The 20,703-nt window shown below is 48.2% G+C and overlaps 1 protein-coding gene across 2 annotated transcripts in view; it reads right to left on the bottom strand.

Annotated features, from left to right (window-relative positions):
• Positions 1 to 4,280: 4,280 nt before the first annotated feature.
• SEC31B (SEC31 homolog B, COPII coat complex component) overlaps positions 4,281 to 20,703 on the bottom strand; it is a 29,299-nt gene continuing 12,876 nt past the window's right edge. The window contains exons 15-29 of one of the 2 annotated variants that reach the window (XM_026050250.1): positions 20,537 to 20,620; positions 19,482 to 19,590; positions 18,906 to 19,084; positions 18,162 to 18,288; positions 16,928 to 17,073; positions 15,775 to 15,948; positions 14,945 to 15,133; positions 14,361 to 14,556; positions 13,660 to 13,986; positions 12,505 to 12,543; positions 9,865 to 9,920; positions 8,468 to 8,614; positions 7,953 to 8,069; positions 6,466 to 6,537; positions 4,281 to 5,724 (exon numbers count right to left, since the gene is read on the bottom strand). In XM_026050250.1, the coding sequence (XP_025906035.1) occupies positions 5,545 to 5,724; positions 6,466 to 6,537; positions 7,953 to 8,069; positions 8,468 to 8,614; positions 9,865 to 9,920; positions 12,505 to 12,543; positions 13,660 to 13,986; positions 14,361 to 14,556; positions 14,945 to 15,133; positions 15,775 to 15,948; positions 16,928 to 17,073; positions 18,162 to 18,288; positions 18,906 to 19,084; positions 19,482 to 19,590; positions 20,537 to 20,620 (2,142 nt within the window). In that variant the 3' untranslated portion in view covers positions 4,281 to 5,544. The remainder of the gene's footprint in view (positions 5,725 to 6,465; positions 6,538 to 7,952; positions 8,070 to 8,467; positions 8,615 to 9,864; positions 9,921 to 12,504; positions 12,544 to 13,659; positions 13,987 to 14,360; positions 14,557 to 14,944; positions 15,134 to 15,774; positions 15,949 to 16,927; positions 17,074 to 18,161; positions 18,289 to 18,905; positions 19,085 to 19,481; positions 19,591 to 20,536; positions 20,621 to 20,703) is intronic. The other variant, XM_026050257.1, reaches the window with a different exon arrangement.

Raw genomic sequence — 20,703 nt, 5'->3', positions numbered from 1 at the left:
ATACTGGCCAAGCGCTCTTACTCTGTCACCTAACTAACTAAATACTTCTTCCTAGCCTGAGAAAATAATGTCAGTTACTATTTAAGGTGTTGTAAATAGGAAAGTGAAGCACTTTGAAGTTTAATTTATTGTGCAGTTACTGTGATATATACATAACAGTTTTTCCTCTACCACTTATTGTATATAGTCTAAAGGCTAAGCAAGCAGCAGRAAGACTTGGTTGATGCATCTCTGTTCCCTTGCCATAGCTGAGGTAGGAGGGAAGAGGCTGTCAGCTGCAGGCCTGGGGGCAGCCTATTGCCCATCACAGTGATTTCCCCTGGGCTGGGAGGTCTTTGTCTACACTGCTGTTTCAAGGGTGCTTTAGGCAGATGAGAAGCCAGCAGAGTTAAGTGACTGGCCCTTAGACCTGTCTTGTAACCAATGTTTGTAAACTAATAGCCAATGCAATAAATTGGTAGCCAAGTGCTTGCAAAATGGTGGTGTGTCTCACTGGTCGGGTGCTTCCACATCCAACAGCATCTGGATATATGTGGTTATTGTTCTGAAGACTTAAGACTCAGCCCCTTACTCAGTGCTGGGGAGACAAGAGCCATTCCCCTGCACCTAATCCCACTCTGCTCCTACCACAGGAGGAAAGGGCCTGCTTGCTCTGTGAGCTTGTCTGAAGTGGCATCCAACTGCAATGCAGCTACCTGCGAGGGGCAGAAAGGGGCACAACTGCACAGATCAAAGACACTTACCAATCGTATCAATCCCTTTGTCTCTTAGTTAGCAAAGATCATCTTGATATCAGGACTACCTTGATGGGGATGGGAATTTGGACTTAGCGCAGAGCTGGAGAGTCATTAGGGGCAAGACCAGTCACAAGAGGCAAGAATCTGCCCCCTCACAATTGCAGGAAACACTATAAGCCCATCCTCAGGCAAAGCTCAAACATTTCCACTTCACACACAAGCCACCAGCTGTTTGTTCGTTCAAGGGTTCTTGTTAGTACAARTGTTCTTTACCAGCAGAAGGACCCTGCCCTAGACTTCCTTCGCTTCAGTGTCAGCAGATCCTCCCTCACCCTGCCCTGTATCTCCCTGCAGGGGGAAACGGGGCAAAACTCGGGCAGAGAAGCAGAGAGCTGCTGCCTCCTGCCCAGCATGGCCAGCGTCAGGATGCAAGGCACACGGAACAGCTCCTGCCCCTCTCAGCACCCTCTKCCAAGACCAACTCCTCCAAGAAGGAAGAGTCAGCGACGCAGCAGCTGCTCCCCACTTCCAGCACGCGCCAGGGCACCCCTCTTGCCTTCGTGACTGCCCCACGACGATTACAGCACGGCCCAGGCTGCGCCCCCTTGGTGCAGTGATGCTGTGGGTGGGGGGGCATAGCACAGCACCCCCAAGGCACCCGAGCCGTGGGGCACGCGGGGAGCGCCCCACACGCCGCTTCTCCCTGCCACAAAATGGCGACGCGGCAGCTGCAAAATGCGCTGGGCCCTGCAGCRGGTCGGGGTGCGCATCCCGGCCACCGGAGCCCGTGGCGGGAAGGGCCCCGCTGCCATTGTGCGCACGATTGGATGCTTCCACGTATTCATTTCGCTTTAATGAAGGCGCATTCCTCAGAGGAGAAATATTTACATTCAGCTTCCCAGGTGGTCACCTTCGCCCAGATGACACACAAACAGGCAGCCCCCCGCTCCCTTTCCCAATCCAAACCTCTTTAGAGGGCTWGGGGAGGAGGGGAGCGAGGGAGGGGGGCAGCCGGGCCAGCAGAATAGAGAAGGGAACAAAATGCTAATAAATCAGCCAGCCAGCCAGCCCTTTTCCCCTCCCCTCTGTGGAGTCAATGGAAAGTGTCATTTCACATGCTAATCCCCCTCCGCTCTCTTCACAACACCTTTTCCGAAAAGTGTTTGGGAAAAGTCCTTGTGGCCCGTTTACAGCTCCCTGCCGCTTCGGATTCCTTCTTGTCTAAGGCCGCGGCCCCCGTGTGGGTCTCTCCCTCCAGCAGGGCTCCTTACAAAAAAAATCTCAACAAAGACTTTGGAGTTCATCAGCCTCCCACTGAAATTCACAGCTGCTGAACAAACTAATCCCCTCTCTGGGCCTTTCTTCCTTTCAATGGGTTCTTGGCTTCAAAGACACTTTGGGAAAGGACTTTGTGGGGACTCACACTGCTCCCTCAATAGAAGTTAGTGCAAGCATTATCCTCAGAGCAAGTGGCTTTACAAACAAATACTGCCTAACAATCTCAGCCCCTCCAGCTCCCCCAAACACACACAAGCCTAGCCTGCAGACATGATGTTATCTGCGGCGATTAGGGCTCCACTCACCCTGTGYCCAGGGATCCCTTCCTACTGCCCCTGCAGCCCAGCTCTTTGTCAGCTCAAAGGCTGAAAACCCCACAGAAAACGCTCTCCTCTCCATGCGTGGTGCAGGTCGCTGGAGGAGCCCACATGAGAGGAGACAAAGCCAAGCCACCAGAAACCAGGAGCTGTTACCAGCCAGCAGAGATGGTGCAGCAGCTTCTTGCAGGCAAGCCATGAGTCAACAAGGGCATGAGGGCCCTRCAGACCCAGGTCCTGTCCTTGCCTCTGCCGCAAGCCTTTCGAGAACCCTTAGGTGAGTCAGCTTGCCACCCATCTTGCCTGGTTGCTCTCCAAGGCTTGCTGTGGTAAACCCAGAGCAGAACTGAGCAACTGCGGGGCAAAGGGGACAAGCGGGAAGGACACACAAAGGCAGGTTAAACAGTCAGTCCCTGCATGAGCCCATGGACAGGAGCAGCAGCTCACTGAAGGGAACTTGAGTGCCTAACACATCTCATATGAGGCTGCTGAATCACAGCAGAAAGGCTGAGGACTTTCCTTATACACAGGCTAAACACATGAGCATCGCTGGTGCTTGTGTGTTGAACCTCAGCAACAGTTGAAGCTCATGAAAAACACTGGGCACCTCCCTGATGGTGGACAGCTGGAGGGCTGAGGGGTAACTGCTCCCRGGCCTGGCTGGGACATGTGCCCAAACACAGGACTCCCCTCCAGTTGGCATTTGCCTCTGTGAGCAGCAGGACCAACAAAGCTGCTTTCCCCATTCTCACGTACCTTGTCCATACACCTCAGATCACACACCCCTTCTAGCAAGGACCCTTAAAAAGTTCCCCATGCACCTCTCTAAATCTTTGCTTCCTCCCAAGACCTCTAAACCAGAAGCCAGAAAACAGTCCTGCTTATTTCATACTTTTATGACTGGCTGGCCCACACATATACATTGGCTAGTCAGGCAGTTGCAAAAAGAAAACTATTTTGAGCTTATGCTAGTCTTTTTGCAAATGGACTAATTTCCCCTGCTCTATTCAGGTCCTGATCTCTCACTTTTGCCTTATCTACAGGTAAGCTTAAATGCAATCAACTAATAGCTTCGGAATTTATAGTCTAATGATAAGAATTGACATTTCAATGCTATAAGCCTGGCTTGCACGAAGTGGATCACATCCTCATGCAAGTTTAAGCAGCACAGCTTTAATGGTGTAAAGCAGACCTGCAGCAAGAGAGGATGTCATCTCCTCTGCTTACTAACATGCTTTCAAGCCCTGATATAAAGTGCAAAATCCCCATGATGATAACAAAAAGCCCAGTGATTCCCCAAGAGAGTATCAGCCACGTCAGACCCTTTTAGTTGTATCTGATGCAGATGAGTAGTTATAACTGAGGAAGGTGATTTGAAGAGCAGTTCTCTGACCTGCAGCCCTGTGCAGTATGGCCTGAGGTCTTACCAAGCCAGGATGTTTGCTGCCCACACCAGCAGAGCCCACAACCTAGTTTGCCCCGAACCTTTTTGAATTCTTCCCCACACTGCAGCTGCGAACCCAGAGGGCAGCCCTGCAGATTGAGACAAGCCTACCAAAGCCAGGTGACAGGCAGCTGCTGTAGGCTCAAGTCCAGGAAAGACACTAGCAGCACCACAAAACACAGCTTTTATTTCACTGTTTTGTAATCTCCCAGTGCACCAGACCGCAGCAATGGCAACAGAGCACAGCAGCAACAAGGAGGCACTTTGACCTGCAAGGAGAGAGCAAGTCCTGCCCTCTCCCTCYTCCCTCCCTCGTGGTGGAGCAGGCTGATTGCCCAAGTCCCTGAACCACAGACCCCTAACAGCAGTATCACTCAAGCAGCAAGCAGAGGAAGCAGGGGCAGGCTGCAACCAAACAGTGTAAAGAAGCCTTGCTCCCAGCTAGGAGCTAAGGATTTATGCTGCCTGATTAGTATAAAAGAGAGTAAGAGCAAGGGAGGGAAAAGTACAGATGTGCCTTAAAAATCCCTTCTGCCTTCCCAGGCTTCTTCTGTGGGACAAATATGCTTCACTCCTGTTTCATCCCAAAAGAAACACCACAGTGTGGAAAAGCCTCAAATCAGGTCTGTCTCTTCAGGGCCTAGTGCATCACCCCAACAGCACGTTCCTACCATCTCAGGGCCCTGGAGAATCACCCTCACACATATCCATTACTATAGGCAGAACACACCACCACACCTGTAGCAATAAGCTGTCTCCCCCTGCTCAAATTTGGGCAAATTTGTTCACAGCAGCTTAAGGGGACTCTCAAGGGAYGTGTACAACCCCTGCTGCTTCTAAAGCCCTTAGCCTGTCTGGAAATCCCAATGTGGGAAGCCTTTAGATAACACTGGTTGGCAAGAGGCCAACTGTGCTAACATAAAGGAAGTGGAAAAGTGCACAAGCCAGACAGCACGGCTCTCAGCCTCAGCACAGGATGCCCCTGGCTCTGGGGAGGCGTGCACTGAGCAGGAGTCCAACCTGCCAGCATTCCTGAGGACAGGAGAGTCTCCACAGTCAGAAGAGGGGAAACAGTCCCGGGCCTGAAACAAAAGARGTTCAAACGTGGGGCTCTCAAGGAAAAGAGAGATAAAGAAAGGGGTMGAGGGTGCAGAGAAGACTATGAAAAGGGAGGATTGAACACAGAAGATGGACAGAACCAAAGTGAGCCCGGAGCAGGCTGGCAGTGCTAGTGGTAGCATGGTAAGGGGGAGGAGGGGAAAGAGTCAAAGATTAGAATGAAGAGAAAAGAGGAATCAGAGAACTGATGCGGCCCAGTGGAGCAGGGACACCCCAGCTTAAGTCCCAAGGGGGCCCAGTGGTCACTCAGGACCAGTTCACACAGGAGTGGGGAATAGAGCCTGGGGCTCTTCTGTTTGGTGGTGCCGAAAGCGCCAGCACTGTTTGCGTCCTACTCCAAAATAGTGTCAGCCTGGGAGGGGAGCTTCCCCTCTCTGAGGGGAGAGAGACTGGGAAGAGGAGCAGTTCTGGAAAGACCTCTGTGCAACATAGGCAGCCTGATATCAAGATTCCCAGGTTAGAAAGCAGCCTAAGACCAGTAAGAAAGAGAAAGAACAGTCTCCAAGAAATCCAGGCCCCACAGGGATGACTGGAGAGCAGACAGGACCAGGTGTGCTGGCCCGGCTCAGTTCCTGGCACAGACTTTCTTCTCCAGAGCCAGAAGGAGAGTCCACAAACTGCAGCACATCAATAGGTAAGGGAGTCCACTTTAGACATTCAGCTTGCCAGCAATGGTCATGAGGACCTTCAGGATGGGCATGAAGCCAGACACCTCACTGAAACTGCTGCTGCTCACCACTTGGGTATGAACCAGGAGACCTTGCTGGTAGTTCCTAGCCTCAATGCAGCGAGCAATCTCATGAAGACCCATTAGAATGGCTGGAGAGAGCTGCAGGGAGGAAAAACAAATGCATTAGCACCCTCAGCACTAACACAGGCCTTCTCCCTCCMAGCCCTTCTCTTTTGCTGTTCTCCTCATCCTCACCAAACATCTACAGAAGCAGCACTGGAAAAGGCTGGGCTGCTTCCTTCCTCCGTTGCCCAGCATAAAGCATACATTAATCCAATACTCACACTGGATTACAATAAACATAGGTCTTACGTAATGACATTTCAGTATTAATTAGCTGATGTATTTTARGAGGTCACAGGTCTAACAAGCACAAAATCCTGCTTCTGTTCAGGCCTAATATGGACACTGAGGAAAGTGTTRTATGAATTCTACCCATAATGTATATCTCTTCAGCACTTTAGGAGTCTTCCAAGTTGAAGCTTATGCTAGGCTTCCCTAGTGKAATAACCACCCCCAATTACTCCTTTACAAGCCGCTCATTCCTGTTTGGAACCTGTTTGAATGCCAGTACACTTCCCAGGGATAAAAGCACCACACAGTTTCCCCTCATACAATCTATGGGCCAAGAGGAAGGGGGAAGGAAGGGAGATAAGGCTGCCTGGATTCAAGGAGTGTTTGGCATTCCTCTAGCTGTTTTCAAGAGAGAGAAAACTCTTGTTTTTCTGATTTTTTCATTTGTGCTGAAGACACTGGAACAGCAGCTGAGGACAACAAACCCATCACAGCGGAGGGATGGAGAAGCCAGCAGAACTACTGGGAAAGGTGGCCTCTACTCACCACTTGTTCACGGAGCTTCTCATACAAGCACTCCAGCCGTTGCAACGCATCCTCCAGCTTCCTTCGAGTTTTCTGCAATGAAACAGGCATTGATAGCTCTGCCAGGGCTTTAAATTCACTCCTCTCAGAATTAAGTTGACCCAGCTCAAGCCCTATCTCCTCTTTTCTTCCCCAAATCCCTTGCAATTCAGCTGCACCCCAGCCTCTGACAGATAAATCACAGTCAGGGACTGCAATACAAGCCAGCATGCCATGCCCTCACCATGCAGGTCTGTACGTGCTTCTGTTCTCTCCTCCAGATGGAGAGTTGTATTTATCACTTTCCCCATCTCCCAACCCAGGCACTTCTCCCTGTTGGCAGTGCTGGCAGACCGCAGGACAGAAAAACYGCTTCCAAAGATTGAGAAACATCCACTGAATGACCAAATGGGCGTCCAGACAGCCTCATCCTGACTGACCTCAGGAGATTGCTCATTCCCTGTCTCCTCAAGGACAGGAGGGAATATCCTTCTCCCACTAGGTAACTACCAATGAAGGGGACCAAGTACTGAAGTTCTGATGGAACAAACTACATTAYCCTCACCCAGGTAATCCACTCACAGGCAAACCTCTGTGAACAGCAACGGTTGGTTCTGGGCAATGATGAAAGAGGCCTGGCAGAGCTTAGAAGCTCAGAGATGCCGATGTGTCCACCCAGCTACATACAACCCGAGTTAAAGCTATAAATGACTGAGGTCAAAACAACATGCCTTTCTGTCTCTACAGGGAACCTTCACACTCTCCCACAGAAATTGCTGCTCTGTGCTCCCAGAAAACACACAGCAAACAACCTGAAGCTGATCCTACATCCAAATTGTTTAATTCCAGGATGGCTTGAAAGTTTGGACTTGGTGCTAGTTCCAACAACAACTAAGCAGAGGCCATCTGGGAGACTTCACAGTGGTCCCAAGGTCTGGGAAGCCTTAGCAGCCTACCACAAAGCTGCAAACAGTGCTCTTCTAGTTCCAGACACAGTCAAGCTAGATATATTAATGCAACATGGCATGCATGCCAGTGGCCCTGCAGGGGCCAGAGGTGGAGAAACACTTGTCTTAAATTAAAACAAAGACTGTCTGGCTTCCTCTTCTAGTCAGGGTATTCCTGCCTTTCCCTCTAAGGACTCTTGATGGCCAGCTCTGCAGGAGCTATCTATAGATCAAGCAAGTAAAAAAAAAATAGGCTGAATGTTCTGGGTTGTTTCTTCTCTTTTCCTCAGAGTAAGCACAACCAAGCACACTTGTGAGAATGGTTGAGAGCTAGAGAAAACATCTCAAATCCCAAGGCTTGCCCTAGGACAAGCCTATGGGCCTGAAGAAAGGAGGCAGATGAAGGTGAACCTGGACACAAGGAGAGATCTCTTCCTCCCTTTTTCTTATCAAAAGAAAGAAGTGCCTGCCAGAGATCTGCAAGGGAAAATAAAGCCAAACAGCAGAAAAGGAAGGACTTACTGGATCAGTGGCAACAGCAGAGCAGCGCTGCACCAAATCTTCAAATGTGGTCTTCAGATTCTGGTGCTCAGGGGGCACCTCCTTCCTTTCGATCCTCTCCGTGGGCAGCTGGTGATACTGGCAGAGAAAGAAGTAGCTGAGTGAAAGCAGCAGGAGCATGAAAGGCCAGCATGGGCAGAACCCCTGCTTGCAACTAGGGACAGAAAGGTCACATTTTGGCAAACGTGGAGAACATCTGGAAGCACTGGATTATATTATCTTCAGACTGTAGTATAGCTTCAGGTCCCTGTGGATTCTTGATTCCCAGCAGGCTAACTGCCTGTCTGGCCTTTATTCTTCTCCACCATGTCTAGGTGTCATTTTCCAACAACTCTTAACAATTCTCTAACAATCTGTCCAAGGGAAAGGAGCGTATAAATTTGAAGCTGCCATGCAATGAGAAGCATTAAAGCTGACCCGTTTCTCTACTTTGTAAGGAGCTAATGCCTTGGGAACACCCCTGTTTCCCTGGGTACCTGCAGGCTGCCTTCCTTGGGTGCTCCTGGGGGTGACTGGCCAGCTTCCTGCAACCTGGAGATCTGAGGATGGATCCCTTGGAGCTCTGTAGGGAGGCTCATGACTGGAGCTGTGATGGGGGCTGGAGGCGTAAACTTCTCCGGCAACTACCAGCAAAAGGAAAGAGGCAAAATGAGGAAAAAAAAAAAAAAAGAATCAACACTGTAAGAAAAGCAAGTGCAAGGAAGGAGATTTGGTCACAATCTCCCCAGTCAAATTTAATATCCTTTTGAAGTGGCAAAATCCCTAATTCTCAAGGTGATATGCAATATATTCCTGTTCTTTCAGCTCACTGACCCTGAGCACAGGGCCCTTCCTCTGACAGCCGAGATGAACAGTCAAAGCGACAGCAAGAAAACTCCACTGGAATTGTTCAATCAAACAGATTTGTTGCCTCCAAAAGCACTAGTCCTCTGAAAGCCGCCTTGGGTCTGCAACGGCACGAGTCCTGAATGTAGAGATTAGCAGCAGTAAAGTGTCCAACAGAGGAAGCGCTGGGGAAAATCCCACAACACGGTGGGAGAATCCTCTTGCAAACACTTCATCATGCCCTTACTAAGCCAGAGAGTCAGGATAGATTGGCTCCAACAGGGCTAGATCAAAAGGAGATGGCTTTAACAAGAGGTTAATCCTGTTGTAGTGAGCACAGCCTGAAGCAGGTTCCCAGCTATGTTGCCAGAAAAAGGGCTAGAAGTCTATTTCAAGCTAAAGAACAGGAGTGGGGGTAGGAATGATGCCAAAGAAGCTTCTCATCCCACCTGCCAGCAGGCAGCAGTGAGGGAAGTGGGGTACAAAAAGCATTTGTTGCAAAGCAGCCCAGTACACAGGTCCCTCCAGTGGAATCACTACCAGGCAGAATGCAGAGGGCCAGTGGGGCAGGCAGCGCTCACAGCTACAGCTCTTTCAGCAGAAGGTGCCACACAGTTGGTATCATCTTCTAGGGAAAATCACTGTGGGTTCCCACTGTGCTGAGGGGAAATGCTGCCCCCATCTGTCASATACAAAGTGAGCATGATCCCTCCAGCCCATCAGAAAAGATGGGCGAGCAGAGGGGTAAGGAGGTTAAATCTGTATTTTTAGAAACAAGTAATTACAGTCAGCTTGGGAAGTACCRACAGAAGCTGCAACACCACAGATGATAAAACACAAGCCAGACATACTGCAGAATGGCATGCAAGTCTGCACTGCATCAGGCAGGACTCAGCAGATTCCAGCATYAGCTGAGTGCACAGTGCAGAACTGGACAGACCTACATTGGAAAAGAGCTGCCAAGTGCAACAGGGAGCATTTATCTGAATTCAGCTGTTGCTGTCCCTGGCTGCAAGACAACCAGAAGATATTTGAGCTGAGAGCTTACCTTTTTCTTCTGAAGGCTTCCTCTTGCAACAGAAGGATCAGTCCAAGATTCCTGAGCTGCAAGGACAGGGAAGACAACAAGGATGTCAGACTTTAGAAGGCAACCAGAGTAGCAATTTGTGTTTGCTTTCATGGTTTGGAACTTCTTTCTGGAAAAAGACCCACATCTCTTGATTTCTTTACCCCCTCAATCACTGCATCTTCAAACACCTCAGCCAAGGAATGCCAGGCCTGGCTCACAACACAAGAAATACTCTCCCTTCCCTTTCTCAAATACTTCTGCAACATCTAAGCATGTGCAGAGATTGCATGAGGTGAGAGCTGATGAGGATGTCCTGGTCTGCACACACACAGCTTTGTGTGCAATTACTTGAAGTTTCCCATATTCTGCACAGGCCACAGAAGTTGGCCTGGGAGCCAGCACCAGCTTTGGTCAGAGCCTGCACGTGGGTGCACACCAGGGTCCAGGCACCGCCCGGGGGTTCCCCAGCACAGAATCTGTTCCTGTGGCCACCGCAGCAAAACTTGGACTGCAGCTGACAGTCTCACCAGTGCTCACAGGTGCCTCGCAGTGGCAAATCAAAGCAATGCAGGCTGCTGTGATAAGAGAAGGACTGCATTGGGGGTTGAATTTTCCCCTTCTAAAAATCACATTCTGGGCCACAGCTTGGGAAATTTTGCTGGCTTCTCAGCTAGAAAGGAGCAGAGTTAACTGCTAAATTCCTTGGGAGCACACAAATATCTCGGCARATGTTTCTGTGGTACCTAGCTTTTAACCTCAATTCAAGCAATTAAAAATCYATCAGACATCATAAAATTGGAAAGCTTGTGACCACATCCTATTCTGCTAAAGTCAAACTACAACTGTCTTGCTTGTTGCTGTTCTTTAAGGGGATTTGGAGATTTGAATCTCCAGACCAAAACCCCACTGAATTTTTATTTGTCACCTCAGGATCAATCTCAAGCTGGTAAAATGGGARGATTCTGCTAAAGTGGCACAGTTTTAAGAAGCAATATCAGAAGAATTTCTAGAGCTCAGTGCTATACTTATAAGCCACTGATCCTGAACTGAGCTGGAAAAAAAATCTAAAATACCACATGGGAAAAACGCAAAAGGTGCTTCATCACTTTAATTACCTTTATTATTACAATTCTGGCAGCCTCTTTTTGCCCTCCCTCCTTTTCCCATGATTTCAAGGCTTATTCTCTGATGAGTTTGAATCAGAAGTTTAATTAAATTGGCACTTATTTCTAGCTTGGGGATTCTGTGCCCTAGAACTCTGCAGGCCCCCATTGAGCGTGTGGCCTAGCAAGCCCTGGCACTGCTCCAGCTCAGTGACACTTTTAATCCTCAGAGGAAACAGCTATTTAAATTACAGTCTTTAAGCCAGGCACTTGAAGCCRTCAGACATGAGATGGCAGAACCCTGTTGCATTTTCCTGGGATGAAACSCTGGCTAACTTGCCTACACTAGTGGTGAGAGGGGATTTCTCACCAACCATGGAAGAAGTGCCCTATGGCAGCAGCCTCCRGCAATGCCTGCCATGGAAAAATCAAGATTGTCACAGGATGTAAATAGGGWTTATCCTGGCCAGAAAGGAGATCAGCCAACAGGTCACTGTCTTTCATTCTGTCCTAACATTCTCCAAGGTTTCTCTTCGCTAAGTTAGTAAGAATGTGTCCACAAGATGTTTGGCTAGAAGAATTTCCAAAGCTAGAAAGTTCAACCAGTGACTTTACAGATTCTTTCCAATGTTTAAAAGAAAACAAAAACCAAACAAAAGCACTCTCAAGGTCTCAAAGAAGAAGGAAGTCCATTTGCACATGCTGATCTGGGCATGCCTTTCACTCTATTAAAACTAACTGTAGCAAATGCGTGCCAAGGAAAAAGAACTTCCCAGCAGTGGAGACCCACAGGATACCTTCAGCCAGAGGAAATGACTGAGATCTCTGCCTTCAGCAGAGAAAGATAATTCTTTTTTTTTTTTTTCTCCTCTCTGCACTGAAGGGACARCCCTTTTTCTAGGGTCTTACTCCACACAGCTGGGCTTGCTAGGTRTCAGAAGTGATATTTAAACCCAAACCTTGCCCTGCAACTAAAACCAAAAAGGCTTTCCAGTTCCCCTTGGAACAGGGCCCCAGATTCTCCTGGGGAAGCTCTCATCTACTGATGYTCTTTCTGGGACCAACTTTTGCAGCCCATCTGAAGCAAGTAAAGTCATCCATGAAGATTCCTGAGCTGCAGTGCAGTGGGGGGGAAAAAAAATAAGCGGCGAGTTAAAACTGCTAGTTTATTCCTTGCTTAGAGGCACAAGAAAGTAGCAGAGCCATTGCCCCCATCCTACTGGCCCAACRGCTGTCAGAAGGGACACAGAGACTTGAAATGCTCTAATCCTTCCAGGACCGCATCCCTTCCAGGATGCACCCCCTTGACGTTCCCCTAAACATCATTTGCTATCACTTGCTACAAATGCACTACCCAGGTGTGTGTCTCCCCAGGCATGCAAGGAACACAGCAAACAGCCACACGTTTGCATGCACACACATGCACGCATGCACACACATGCGCACACACCCCACGTTTCACTGGAAGCATCAGCACTGCCTCCACCACAGGCCTGGAGGCTTCTCTGTGTACTACCTGCACGATCCAAGTGTGGATCTAGCCAAGGGAAGAAACCTGAAAAATCAAGGCAGGGTGGGAGTAAGAGTCATTGTCACCGTAACTTCTGCTTAGCACTAACATCCCTAACTGATATCTCAATAGCTTTTTGGAAGGGATTGGTCCAACCATAGCTTAGAGCCTTTGCATGCAGCCACCACAGGCYTCCTGCTGTGGGGTTTGCCATCCATGCTTAAACGCAGCTTAGTGATAGACTCTATCACTAATCTATCTATCTATTGATAGACTCCAGGTGGAGGCAGACCACAAAGCATCACTTCACTCTCACAATGAGCACAGCTCAGAGAAGCATCTGCTCAAGGACCAAAAGACCATCAGTCTTTCTCTGGGGGCTCTCCACAGCCTGGACAAGTCTTTTCCCTGAGGCAGAACACACAACAAGTACCAGCTGTGCTGATGCGGCAGGAAATGGACACAGGGGCTACCCATCAACTAGGAACTAGTTCCAAAAACTCTCTCCATTTTCTTCACTGTGCTAGCGAGGATTTGACAAGATTTGCAGGCTGGGCTGGGTTCAGACTACAGGCCCAGAGGGGAATGACTCCAAATCTGGAATCCTGTAGAACCTGGAATACAGAAAAATTTGGAAGACATTCCCAGGCAAGCACTTTATGGGAATAGGAAGCCACTGGRTGAACTAGAGCAAGCAGATAGAGGAATTTTATCCTGAAGCCAGGTAACAGGTGTCCAATTRAGAGAAAAGCACCTCCTTTCTCTCTCAAGATGTTATATAAGTTACATAGCATGGATGAGAGCAGAAAGCCTTCTYCCAGGGTCTAAAGGTATTTCCTGGAAACCACCACCCTTTCTACCAGAGACGGTTCCTCTGGAGTAGAGGATTACTCAGGGTAAAATGGGAACATGAAGATACAGGGCTTTGTAACAACCACCTGRGGGCCAGAGCACCTCAACAGCCTGAAACTGTCACCATCACTGTGAGCAATGAGGAGACATCGCTCACAGCAATGCAGACCACAKAGCTGCAAGCTCAGCTCCACAGAGCACCACATCCAGCCTTAATGGTGCCAGACCAGAGCTCAGCAAGCCATGGTACATGAGCACTGCAAATCCCATCCAGGACTGCCAGGACACGTGTCACATGTGCGCTGTTACCTGTGGGAGGTGGAGGAATACTGGCTGCCGGCAGGGGCTTAGTAGATGGAGCTCCAGGGCCTCCCTGAGGGTAACCCACGTTCATGGGGCAGTTGAACGGTGCAGAAGAGAAGCCCAGAGGAGACTGGCTTGCCATGGGGAGAGGACAACCTGCAGGGAGCTGCGGTGATGGGCCTGAGGCTGGAGCGAAGATGGTGGGTCCGGGCGGTGGCACACCAGGAGATGCCATGGCCGTGGACTGTCCTGGCAGAGGAGGCTGGCTGGGGAAGGGYGTCGGAGCAGCAGGTCTGGCTCCCGCAGGGCTGAATGGCTGAGACTGTGTGAGTGCTACAAATGAGAGAGAATGCATCAGCACCACTTAACCCATGTCCAAACTACTCCAGTTGCTCACCTTTGTGCCACTGAGTATTCCTTCTACAACCCATGACCTAGAAGATCCAGAAACTGGTGTAACCCCCTATATATTAGGCTGTCAGAAGATGCAGCAGCTTCTCCACCCCAATGTGCAGCTATCACGGCTGCAAGTAACACACAGCTGCTAAGACCAGCTATGTAGAAGCACCGAAAAGGCACTTTGACAGCCAACTGGTTCCTCATGGGTCTACTGTACTTGCAAGGAAGCATCAGCTTTCTTTCCTAAACACTTCGGTCTAAAAAAACCCTAAATCTCACCTGAAAAATTGATGATGAACAATGCTTACCTGGTGCTGGAACTGGCACTGGAGCCATGCCCAAGTTGTACTGTGGGTATGGGGGCCCTCTGGAATAGATGCTCGTTTGTGGAACAGCACTGGTTTGAAGTGGTGCAGACATYGCTGGCACTGGCTGAGGTGCGAAGACGGAAGGCACAGAAGGCTGAGCAGGTGCTGAAGGGGTAAATGATGATGGATAGGTGGGCTGCAATTAAAGAATAAGATCCTTCTAATGGCTGACAGACACATATAGGGACTCACGTGCATTCACATACGTAAGTATATACGCTCCCTATTCTCACTTCTCAGCTGAGGGAAGCTGCTGCTTCTGTCAGTGCTCTGCAGGAACTGCAGCAAAGACCCTACTGCTCTCAGGAACACACAGGATTTCCTCCACCATCACCATGGTTGACGGGAGGAGRAGGAGGAGGAGGCAAAGAGCATAAGACTGGGTGCTGCCCTCTCTGCCAGCTTGAGGCTTGTGGACATGTCTTCCTCAGGGCTTCTAACCTGCATCACAACATTTTATGACACCCCCCACAATCCTTTAGCTTTTCTCCCTCAGGCCATGATAACCTGAGACTAAGACCTACCTTCTCTGGATGTCTGGGGCTTGGTTTGTGCGCTGCTCTTTCAGGGGTGGAGCTGCTCCTGGCTGCTGGAGACTCACGTTTAACACCACCCACATGGATACGAGGGTAGGGGAAAGGTGGCGGCTGCTGATCAGCCACATTCCCTCCCTGAGCGTGGAAGAGCCGGTCACGAAGCTGTTGGATCAGGAGCTGAAACAAAATACACTTTAGGGAAACATCTTCAGAGTCTCAGACTCAGAGTCCACTCATGCTGTGGAAGCACTGAAAGTAGTGCCTGACCAAAAGCCCTAAGCATCAACCTATAGAATTAACCATTTCTCCAATAATTCCCAGGAATAAAACTGCAAGCCACAGGGAGACTACCTATCACCTCATTTGCAGAAGAGGTTTTAATCAACTTTCACTGAACCTTCCCCCACTATTTGCAGTACGTTCCCATGAATTTTTGTACACTAAATACATTCTTGCTGGATGACAAGGACCTCCCCATTCCCTTCCTCTTTCTCTAACAGCTGGTTTCAGGATTAGGTGCATCTTCCTTGAGAAGCTGCTTCCCAGCACTGCTCTCCAGGAACCGTTTTACAGCACTAGGGCTCTCTCCCCCTCTCCCCTTTCCCCCCTCCTCCCTTCCCTCATAATACCTTTGATTTGGAGAAAACAAAAGTTGCACCTTAGAAAAACTAAAAACTAATTCTCAAGTTATCACAATTAAGTTGAAGCTTCAGGTCCTGGTGACCCTGGTGCAAGYTGAAACCCAAGCTTCCAAGTGTTTTGCAAAAAGTATCCCCCTCCCACGTAAGCTGCTCCGAAGCAGCCTGTTTCTCCCTCACCTCTTTGGAGCTGCTGGGCAGGTAATTCATCGCGGCTGCCAGGCATCCCTGCGACGCCAGCAGGTTGGCATACTGGGTGAYCCGCTCTGCCAAGACAGGGCCTGGCGCTGGCCCTGCTGTGCCTCGGAGCATCTCAATGGACCTGCTCAGCACCATCACCTTCTCTATCAGGTCCTGGATAGACAGGACAGGAAATAAAATCTCAGGGAAGAAAGAGACTCCTCAGAATCAGATTTGCTTTCCTGGTCTGTCTCATGCTGGGACAAGGCCAGGCAGCTTTCTGCACCTTCAGCTGACGTGTGGGGTCCAAGGTGATTCAAAGTTAACACACTTGGCACCCCTACAATCACTGAAGAGCATTTCCTCACAGAGCTGGAAACACAGGAACAGAAGCACTCAGTGGAGGAAAACAAGCAGCAGACCCTGACATGGCTACTTTAACAGTAAAGGGAAAAAAGGATTCCTCTTGTAATTTCAGACATTACAAGGTATCACTTTGAGTGCTTTTTAGAGAAAGCACTAAAGCTGTACCAGGAAATTTTAACTGTGAAGAACTGCTAATGCTGACAGAACCACCGGAAGGTCTTTACTTCTTCTATGCTCCTTCATCTCCCAAAAATCCAAGTAATGTTTGTAACTATGGAATGATACAARTATCACTAGCTGATAATAGAGAGGGACAAGGACAGTTCCAAACATAACCAGGAATGCGGAAGATGCCTTTTTGGTGCTGTTCCTGATGAAAGTAGAGCCAAATAATAGAAGCATCACAGTCAAATACTAATAGCAGRAAATGTGCTCCCAGGCAACTACCAACCAGGTAACAGGGATAGTTCAAAATTCCCTAACTACAATGCAACCCTAGAAATGACGATAGTAAATAGAAAGAGAGGCAGGTAGCTCAGAGCTCCTGTACGTAGGGTATGCAGTCAGTACCATCAAAACAAACCCCTTATCATTTAAAGGTGCAGGTCTCCTTTAGATGCAGCCACATAATCCAGGCTAGAAGGAGATATCCTGGTGCCTTAGGCAAACCTTAGGCCTTAGGCCTTAGGCCTTAGCACTGTTTGCCTAAGCCAAATACTGCGTTTGACGGTATAATGCAAACAGACTGGCCTAGAAAGGCGTCAAACCAACATGACAGCACGTGTACCTGCAGGGCAAGGGGTGACGAAGTCTCATGGTTTTTTACCCAGCACTCCACCAACCTCTCCACGTTGCCCGAGGAGATGTAGCAGAGGCAGGCGTCGTCRCACAGGGCCGCATCTCCCTCCGCCTCTAAGCGGGCGCCCAGCATGTCTACAGAGGAAGAAGCACAGCCGACATTTAACTGTCTCTTTCGGAAGATCTCTTTAACCCCAAGCTCCTCTCAGTAATTTTACGCTGGGGTCGACACGAAAAGGTGTTGACAACTTAAGATCGGCACCTAATTCTGGGATAACAGAGAAATAGATATTGTTAATGAAYCAGAAAGCCAATTTGGTTGGAGAAAAAAAATCATTTTTAAATATCTGTCCATTTTCATGTACCTGGCCARACATACAAAATAAAACGACAGAGGAGTTTAGTGAAACAAAATCCAACCTTCTCTTTCTAAAGTGGTGTGGATATCTCAGTAGACAATGCAACACGACAGCCAGCCAGAAATCTGGTAGTTATCACGGTCTGGCAAAAGTGGACAGCGTTGGAGCTTTCCAATTATAACTGCCACTACAGTTGCTTTCCATCCCTACAATTAGTTCCATGCAAGACAACATATTTTCTTGCACTTCACATACTCAAGTGCTGGCATTTCTCCCAAATCACTCGGCCATTCTCTTGTAAGCCACAAGTTACTCAAATTGCTTATCCGGTAAGTAACTTTTTGAGATTCTGTCACTGGATTGCCCCCTAACTCTGACTCTCAGAACTACCAGTTGCTTAATATATTTAACTGTTAACAGGATGCAGAAGACTCCTGAAGCCATCAAAAAGTATTTTGAAGGCATCAAACACTTGAAGGCGTTTATGAGCTTGAAAGTGAGAAGAATCTGCAGAGGAAATCCCCCTCTATGGAGAGGACTTGACCTTTTCCTGGGAAGGAAAACTTCTCTCTCCCCAAATAAAACAATAAACATCACCTTCTTTTAGTCCCTACCCTGATCTTTCCAAGCTATTGGTGAACATGTCATGGAATATCAGCATGTCTCATTTTACATCACTACTCTCAGCAGCAGCATGCATAATTCATTCTTCTAAATCAACAGCCCACATAATTCAAATTCCAGCTAGCTACAAGTTATGTGCAAGMATCTGTCTTTCCTCAACTTGATGTACTTCTTTCTGTAAGCAGTCCAGAGGTGCCCATCCCTAAACTAAACCATACCAAAACAGCATAAACTTCATACCACAGAGCTGGGTATAGTCCTCATGCTTTGAGTACGTTAGCAAGATGGCCAGGGCCTCCTTCCAGCTTTGTAGATCACACGTGCAAACGATATCTTGCCACTTCTGTTGCACAATGGAGGAAAGAAGCTGTAAGAGAAGAGGGTGATCTGTCAGTCACTGAAGACTAAGATATGCTGACTGTTTGAGCAAGAGCACCTGCATTGACAGCTCACTCTGAAACATGCTTCTGCATATGCATCAACTACTTCTTTGCATATTCATGCTAAGAAAAGAAAAGGCATCAACTAAAGCACATGATTGAACATGAAAATGGCCACACCAAATATCTAACACACATTCTGTTTCCCAGCAGCTAGTATGGATCATGAAAACATTGGGTTAGGACAGCCCAACAACCAAACCCTGTTAGTCTCCAATTGGCAGTTAGTAGAGCTAGGACCTTCCTAGCYGAGAGCCCTAAAGGAACGGTACTTTCCACAGGTTACAGGCATAGACAGATGAAGCAGAAATCATTAGAGAAAAAGAAAGGAATGGGGAATATGAAATCCTAAACGGATAGCATGAAATTGTCATGTATAAAGTATCGAGCAAACAGCTAAATAGATGTCTAGCCAAACTGAGAAAGACTCTGGCAACATTTCACTTCTCCCTCAAAGCATTTCCACATATTTGGACAAACATCCACCAAGATACCACATACCTTCCATTGCTCAGTGGGTCCATCACGTCAGCCCATCACTTACCRTGGAAATTTTGGTTTTCCTCTTGGCAAAGTAGCGCTTCTGGGTCTCTCTCAGGAGATTCTCCCCACCAGCAATGGCTAAGATGATGGCATCAGCAAAGCGTTCTGCCCGCAGACAGAGCTCCACTGCGCCCTCAAAATTCCCCAGCAGAAGGGCCTGGCTGATGAGTCCATCAGTATCTGGAGAGGTGAGAAAGCAGGTCTAAGCCACAAGGGCACCATCCAGACACATTAATCATGTTCACTTAAAGAGCAGTCAGTAAATACAATAAGCTATGGAAGTCCAGCCAAAGTAACATTTGGAAATACAAATCAGGCTTTTTATCTCCAAAGAAATCACCRACTTGAACATCTTCTGTCACTTGGGAGGTTCTCCCATACCCTCCCATGGGTCTCTTACCTGTGAAGAGTATTATTTTGCAAAAYGCTGACAGATGTTGCAAGACACTGAGATTGGTCACAAGTCTTAGAAGCATTTATCTAGTGGACCCTTTTCTCCCTCCCCTAATCTCAACCATTTTCACATCTTCCCTCCTCCCCTTTCCTTAAGGAAGGGCAGACATATCTCATAACATACCTGTTGTGACAGGAATCTCCAAACTGCTCATGTCCTGTGGGATGAGGTTGTCAAAAAAGGCTGAAGAGGAGGAAACAGCAGCTACATCATCACTGGAATTTATCAAAAGCTGTGCAAAGAGTACAAGAAGTTAATTCATTGAATACACCAGTCCCTTCCCAACATAACTTAGTGGATTAAAAAATAGGATGGGGTGCTCCTCACTTGGTTGAGAATGCCTCTATGAACCAAATTTCAGCCTGGAAATTGTTCATGCCCCACATCACCGTTCTATCAACCCGTACAGCTTCAGTGAGGCAGCAGTAAGAACAGTGCTGTTATTGACATACCYTGCAAGCTTGCTGGTGTAAAACATGCAGTGACAACAGTACTGCTATGGAAGCCTTCACCCATTCAACTGTCAGCCCTTGAGTAAGCTGAACAATTTTGGATGGAATATGAGCAAGCCCAACATGTGATATCTATATTTAACAGCTAGGATCACAGTCATGCTGGATAATCTATAGAAATGCAAGACAAAAGAATGCTAGCCATAGAAAATCTCAGCAAGTGTTTACAGTTTGCAAAAGAGATTGCTAATTTGAGTGAAGCAGCTTTGGATACCTTAGAAGAGCAAAATTAATGGTGAATGTTGAACAAAGCCCTGGAAGGCATCTGAAGTCATCCCAAATCATGTGAAAATAACATTTCAAAGAACAGGCGTGGAAAGGAAATAAAGACAACAGATACCACAGCAGAAGCTTCACAGAGGAAATCCAGAACTGTAGGACGAAGTTAAGTTGGGTGAGGCTAATTCTATCACCGCAGAAGTCAGCACAGGTGAAGCAAGCCTTTTTGCAGTGTTACCAGCCAGGAGTCCGTCTTCATCATTCGATTATTTGTTTTAATGACAGAAGGGACCTCTGAGTGTTTAGTCTGGCCCTGTGAGGGTCAGACAGGCCTGTGAACCGCCCTCTGTGATTCTTGCATTGAGCCCAATAACCTGTGGTTGGAAGTAAACCTTACCATTCTGCCCTCCACTGTTTTCCCAGACTGAATTTATGCATAGGACATACCTGACCTGGCTGCACAGCATTCTTCTCATCCACCTCAGGAAGGGGCTGTTTATCTGGAATCCCGTTACTCAAGCAGGAGGAGATCTACGAAAGAATAGATATTCACAGGATGAAGCATCTGTTAAACGCATAGGCAGCAAAGAAGCCAACTGACCAGCAAGTCACAG

This window comes from Nothoprocta perdicaria, unplaced genomic scaffold, assembly GCF_003342845.1.
Source record: "Nothoprocta perdicaria isolate Ctin4 unplaced genomic scaffold, notPer1 scaffold_110, whole genome shotgun sequence".
NCBI lineage: Eukaryota > Metazoa > Chordata > Aves > Tinamiformes > Tinamidae > Nothoprocta > Nothoprocta perdicaria.
Note: the sequence above shows the minus strand (reverse complement) of the source record. Positions and strands in the feature narration are given on the sequence as shown.